Source organism: Echeneis naucrates, chromosome 4 (genome assembly GCF_900963305.1).
Source record: "Echeneis naucrates chromosome 4, fEcheNa1.1, whole genome shotgun sequence".
Taxonomy (NCBI): domain Eukaryota; kingdom Metazoa; phylum Chordata; class Actinopteri; order Carangiformes; family Echeneidae; genus Echeneis; species Echeneis naucrates.
In genome coordinates this window covers 8,361,772-8,368,557 of record NC_042514.1, presented here as the reverse complement: position 1 = coordinate 8,368,557, position 6,786 = coordinate 8,361,772, and the positions used below count along the sequence as shown (strand labels likewise).

Below are 6,786 nucleotides of genomic sequence, written 5' to 3'. Positions count from 1 at the left end.
GCAAACACAAGAAGTTTAATTTAAGTCGCTTGAGATGTTGTGTTTCTGTCTCAAAGTAGCAGTGAAAACCTTCCAGGTTGTGCTCACATTCCTGACAGGCAGAAGGTAGCAGCTTGTGGATGCAGAAATAAACCTGGAAGGAGTCCATCATTATGTGCCCTGCTAAGTGTAACCCTGTGCTGTCCTGACTACTGCCTGCTGCTGCTGCTGCTGTTTGACAACATTATCAGCATTCCATGTGTTTGGGGTTGAATTGCTGCTAAAAGGCAGTGCAGCCCTAATGGAAAAGAAAACAATGTATGATTTTATTTTATTTTTTTTGATTTTATTTTTATTTTTTTTCCTCTGCTATCAAATAATAAAACTAATTTTAACCCCTCTTTCGTGACTGCTGTTCCTGTTTCTGACTGATTTAGTATAGTGACATTTCACTGGCATTTAAGACACTGAAAAGCACACATAACAGACAGAGCCGGGCGTTGTGTAGCTGGGCACAGCAAAACATCCATGCAATGCAGAGGGAGGATGTCTGCCATCATGTAGGCATGTTGATGGCCTCGGTGCATGACCTTTGTGCAGGATTTCATTCTAAGGAGAGTTGCTTTTGTTTCTCTTGTGCTCTTAAGCGTCTGTCCAACATAAGTCAGTGGACAATAGAGAGCAGAACAAATTAACATCACAAACAGGAGCGCATCGCAAAAAAGAAATAATGGGGAGACAAAAAGCATGGTCGAAGCTCTGGTGTCAGTTCACTTCGGATTTGTGCTTCACTTTTTTTCCAACTAGACGTGGAATAGAATGGCTTTTATGGTAAATATGAGATGTCCCAGACTTGAATGGCTCAAATAGCAGTACCTTTATTCACCCCTAGCTGGCAGACTACACCAGCCTTCAGTTATCCCGTTAAATCAGGTGCATTTGTGCAACCGAGCATAAAAACAAGAATTTACGCCCTAACCTGTAATTAAAGCAGAGTGTTGAGCAGTAAAGAGTGGAATTGATTATACTGGTGGAAAAAAAGACAAAAAGAGACCTTTAAAGAGGAAGGTCAGCCATCGTTTACGACCATGGCCCACTTATGGGCAGCTGCAGTTTCTCCCTGTGACATGGTGTACAAGTGATACTGACATGTTAGTGATAGATAGTGTTTTCATCTGCTCCCCTAAATTCATATGATTATTAATGTGCCAATCCATCTGGGGTGTCTTTCACATTAGCTGGAGCTGAATTTGCTGTTTAGTGCAGCTACTAAAGCATTATTATCTCAGTTTAGGTAATAGGATTCACCCACCTGCTCTCATTATATCATCTCATGGTGTTTCCTCATTCTGATCCTTGCTCTAGATCCCACATTCTGGGAATCCTTCAGTCACTTAGGAATATGTGTGAACGTGTGTGTGCATATTTGTGTGAATCTGAGGGAGGGAAAGTAGGAGGTGGGGGTGGGGGGGAGGGGGGGGTGGGGTTGGGGGTGCACCCTGGATGACTGAACTGCTCTGATTGCGGCATCCAGAGCCAATCAGCCGGCGAGCACCATGCCTCCTGATTCTTAATTGGCTGGCTCTCCTGGTGAGCGCAGCTGATCCACAGAGCCAGCTGGTTTTATCAGAGAATGAGCCGGGGCCACAGCGGGAGGAGAGCGCCAGAGAAACAGAGGCAAGATTCAAAGAGAGTGTGTGTGTGTGTAACAGCCAGCAATTATCCTCCTCTGTCTGAGCTAATCAAGAGCCCACAGACTGTTCATTTTCTTGTTCTGTACTCAGGAGGAGAGGCAGACGGGGTATTTGTTGAATCAGAGTGAGAGAGAGGGAAGGAACAGAAGAGTTTCCTCTGGAACGGCACAGCTCCTCTTTTCTTAGATTTCCCAAAACGTGCTGGGTGAAAAGCGATGGACAAGATGAACCACAGCTCAGTGGAGGCAGATGCTGAAACCATAGAACCACTGCGATACATCAGGTAGGCACCTGTTCATTTCTCTCTCTTCCAGTCTCCCCGTTATTCTGCCCAATTCCTTTTCTGCTCGTCCTTCACCTCTGTTGTTTTTTTAGCCGTGTGGATTCACATGATTGTTTTTAAACCAATGCACGGTGGGAAAAAGTGATTAACAGTGCTGGGTAAAATGATAAAAGGCGCATGACCCAGGAAAAATCTTCACTGTTGCTGTTTGAACCAGAGCAAGCTGTTATAAGATAATGAAATGCAAGGGAATATTTAAAGGTCAATTATTTAAGTCATCTGTTCTGCTGCTGACGATGATCTGAACCAAATATGAGCCACCAATTAGTCAGATTGTCAGCCGATGTCCAGGAAGAGGGGGCAATTTTAGCGTCTCTGAAACTCTTACTCTGCTCTGCTTGTCTTGATTTTTAATTTCACTACTCTCCTTCCACTCCACTGTGCCTCAGATTGAGTTAGATGTATGTTCAATTGGCAACATCCAGCCTCATAATAATTCAAATCAAATCAAAATAATTTATATAGCACCAAGTCACAACATTAGTTCATGGCGCTTTACATATAGAGCAGGTCGGTACCAAACAATACACATCAAATAACAATGACAAAGAAAGAAATGTCCTTTAAGAGGCTCCTATTACCAACCAAGCCAATCATTCAATGGTTCACTGTCATTGTGGATCAAAATGTGCAGTTTGTTATGCAACAGAAGAATAGTGTGTGTTATGTGTTCACCCTGAAGCAGTTTTACTTTCAGAGGGACAGAAAGAAACCACAATTTTGGATTTAAGAAACAAAAACAGAGCTGATGCACTAAAATACTGAATCTCTCTGAGCTGGTGTTTGCAGACAGACAGCTAATGAAGCAGGTAAGTTGTTTTTCCAACATTGGATCCAGAACCATAAAATCCCCCTCAAACTGCACATGCTCATATTGATCACTCCCTTGGGTTCCACTTTAGAGTCCAAATGGCAGTCTGTTGCCATTAAGGGACATACATCATCATCATCACAGTGCAAAAATTCAACCCTAACCCTAACCCTACGCAAAAAAAAAAAAAAGACAGGAAGAAGAAGACAAAAAAAAAAACAAAAAACAGAAAGTAAAAAATATAAAAAATCTGAGCGTATGCAATAGATCACCAAACCTCTGCAGCCTGCTCTTCAATTTGATGCTTAAGTAGTTAATCACTTGAATCTCTCGCCATACTGTCAGCATAGGGTCAGCATAGACTGTTAGACTTCAAAGGTAGAGAGCTGCCAACAGTTTATGATGTCAGTAAACCAGAATTACTGCCGTTGTTTATACCTTGTATTTCTTTTTTGGATAAAATAATCCAAGCAGTTGAATTCTGTAGAATTTATCCATGCTGATGTGCACCGTGTCCATATTGAGTTTTATGCACTGCTGGTGCAGCTTTGATGGAGCTTTAAATTGTCAGCAGTGGTCTGATGGCTCTGTTCCCTCGAATATGTTTTGTTCCATCCTTTTAAGCTTGATGTAAAATAGCATGACCAACAACAAAAATATTGGCTCCTCCTACATGTTTGGGTTGTTGAATAAAGCATGAATGACAATCCGTCTGAAGGAAAGCAGGAGAGTTGCTCATCTAATCCTCTGTGTCGGCTTTCATCGCAGTTTATTACAGTAAACCAGTTAACAGGTTCAAAATGCACCAACGCCAAGGGCCGTCTCTATTTCTGCATTTGTCATTTCTGAAAGCTGGTCACCTTATGTTAGCACTCGAAGTATCTTGTCCTTATTATAGTCAGCAGGCACCACAGAAGGAAGGAGAGGAACACAAAAGATGATATCTCTGGTTCTGCTCCATTCAGTTTCATCCACTTAAACAAAAACCAAGCCAGCAAATAAGCCCAACAGTTACAGGAGTGTGAATCCATGATGGTGAATACGTGGAGCAGTCTGCAAACTGTGTGTCTCCCCTGAAGGCAACATTAGTTGTATGATAAGCATTGAAAAGCCACAGACAGTGGCAGATACCAAACCTTTTTTTTAAACACAATGAAATGTCTTTTATATTGTTGTGTGATGACATGATTAGACTGTGAATGGCTTAATGATTTTTGCCTGCCTTTATCTCTGCAGTCCACTGTAAATCACGCTCATAACATGGCCGAGACAGATGACTTTCCTGTTCTGTTTATCATTTCGAAAACAAATCACTGTCTGAGCCTCCGGTTGATTTTACAGACTGTGTGGACATATGGAGCCTAAAGACAACATCATATGGAGCACTGGCTCTGCTTAGACACATGTATCCAAAATAATGCTCACAGATATAAACCTTTTGACAGCTTTACATTTCTTCTCCGGACATGTTTTAAACAATGTAAATCATTCCTCTGATTAATATTTTGTCGGTGTCTGTTTGTTTTGCTGCATAAAGAGTGGAAAAAAAGAAGGACTGGGGCTAGCAACACATCTACGCTTCCTCTGGAGGTTTTTTTTTGCTTGTATGACGGTAGCATATGAAGGTGGTTAGTGGAGAAAACATTGCAGTGACTAAATTGGGAACTAAAAGATGTGTCGGATTGTTTCGATGTAGTTATTTGCTAACTTGTATCTGGCGGGGGCTGACACAGTATTAGTGGGTTGTAATGCCGACAGGATTGGTTGTTTAGGTGATATGATGGATGAAACCCCGGCTCTCCGATTCTGTTTTTATGAAATTCTCACTGTCAAAAGTCTCAAACATGCAGACCTGAATATTATATATTCGAAAAACATCATAATGACAAAATAACACAGTCAAAACTAGGCTCTCATCTGGAAACTCCTGACGCCTGTCTGACTCACCTCATAGTAATTGCCACGTCAGTCAGTCCATGTACCTTTTATATTATATCGGCTCAACAATTACAATATTCTTGGCCTCATTGAAATTCTTCTTCGTTCTTGTCACAGTCAGAGCAGCTGAGGCTGGCAGATTAACCATCACCAGAGAGGCTTGATCCCAGTCTGAAGACTGGCTGATCTCTGCAGCTTCATTTGGGCTGTCTGGAAGTCATTTGAATCCCCGACGTAATACTGCAGGGATAAATAATTATACAGCTCCCATCATCTCCAGGGACTATGTCTGTGCATGTGCTTTCGTATGTGCTCGTCCTGTGGTCAGGGTGATAATTTATTCTAAAATGATATATAGATATACATGTGTGATTTTTGCCACAGCAGCTGTCATAGAAACCGGTCTGAGGAAAAGCTTAGCGATGATTTCTGAACAGTAAATTTAGGACTGAATTAATCTGGCTCCATGATTTGTGTAAAAAAAAAACAAAACCCAACAACAACAACAAAAATTGAGATATTATAAGCTCAGATGCTAAAGTTGCTCAAGAATGTGATACAATTATGTGGAAATTGAAAGCAATGTATTTGGCCGAGGCGAGCAGAAACCTTTCAGTTATACACAAAAATATAAACACTTGGTGACCCCGCTCTTTGAGTGTGATTACTGCCGTGACTGCAAAAGAAAGATCAAACTCGTCTTGAACGTTGACGCTTTTATCAAACTGCGTATCCAACGCACTTCATTTGTATGATAAAATATAGTAACGAACGCTCAAAAAAAGGAGAAAAATTGGCACCAATGTGAGTGCCCTGTAAATTGCAGGTATTGTAGAGACATTTGAAGAGCTGCCTGAAGAGGTAGATAACCTGTCAGCACTGGCAGTGGATCTGAGCTGCTGATGACCTGCTCTTAGATCGGCTGTGTGATTTGTTCTGACAAATAAAGTGTCTCTACCTCTTTTTCCGAAAGGTCGACACTCCCTGTTGTCTACGTCTCACCGCCGCAAGCTATTGCGATGGTGTCTGTTCTTTCCCGTCATACGGCAGCTGCAACAACAAATAGCCAGTAATATCTTAGCAGCGGGGAAGGCTTGAAAATAGCTGCCTGCAAAAGCTTGAATATTTTCTGAAAAGCTCTGAATTTAGAGTGTGGTTTTTCTCTTTCAGGAGTGAATCAACAAACATCTGCCAGCACAGTGCCCCACATTCAAAGCGTTGCACTGTGTATTTTTGAGATGCTCTTTTGAAGGCAATTGGAGGCTTTTCTCCCCCTGGATCTCTCTGCTGCTCTTTTCCCTTCCTCCACCGGTCTTCAGGCTGCCAGAGATGAATGTTTTGGCTCTTTAACCACCTTTCCCCTCTTCCCCATCTCACCTGGGATCAGGGATCAGTCACACAAAGACGTGTCTCCCCGATCTGAGATGCTTCCCTCTGTCTTCACATTTGCTGGCCTAGCTGTTTGTTAGCTCGCCTGTCGGTGTGCAAAGCTGTTTGCTTATACCTGTTTTGCCGTCATGTGTCTTTTACCTTGGCAACAATAAACGTTGGGCTTAGTTTTATTTCCATGGCTTGCTTCCCTGCTTTTAGATCCTTGCCACCAATTCCTGTGTTGGTACTTCCGTTTGTCTGTGTGGCTGCTCAGGCATGTATTTATAGTTCACATCTAATGATTAAGGGGTGAGTAGTTATTTGCTTCTATTGTGGTGTTTGACCATAATTTCCCCACTCTATTAAAGTCAGATTAGCTATTAGAGTTCTCTTTTACTTTGCTTGAGAGAGTAACAGGGTGGTGGTTGGCGGGGGGTCGTCGATTGGGAAACTGGATTAGGATGGATAAAGGATCTACTGCAGCTCTGCTTTTTTCTAATCTGCTTAGCTTCACGAGCAGCGAATGACAGTAAACTGCGAGATAACACAATCAAAGATGAGTGAATCCTCTTGAGGTAGATTATGAGTTAGATTATGATGTTGTTCTGCTATATTGTGCTGTTCTTATATTTTAAAATCAATCGTTTGTA

The 6,786-nt window shown here is 41.9% G+C and overlaps 1 protein-coding gene across 1 annotated transcript in view; it reads left to right on the top strand.

Moving 5' to 3' along the window:
- Positions 1-1,839: 1,839 nt before the first annotated feature.
- Positions 1,840-6,786, top strand: part of yjefn3 (YjeF N-terminal domain containing 3) — a 36,820-nt gene continuing 31,873 nt past the window's right edge. Inside the window, exon 1 of the mRNA XM_029499964.1 lies at positions 1,840-1,956. Within this exon, the coding sequence (XP_029355824.1) occupies positions 1,889-1,956 (68 nt within the window). The 5' untranslated portion in view covers positions 1,840-1,888. The remainder of the gene's footprint in view (positions 1,957-6,786) is intronic.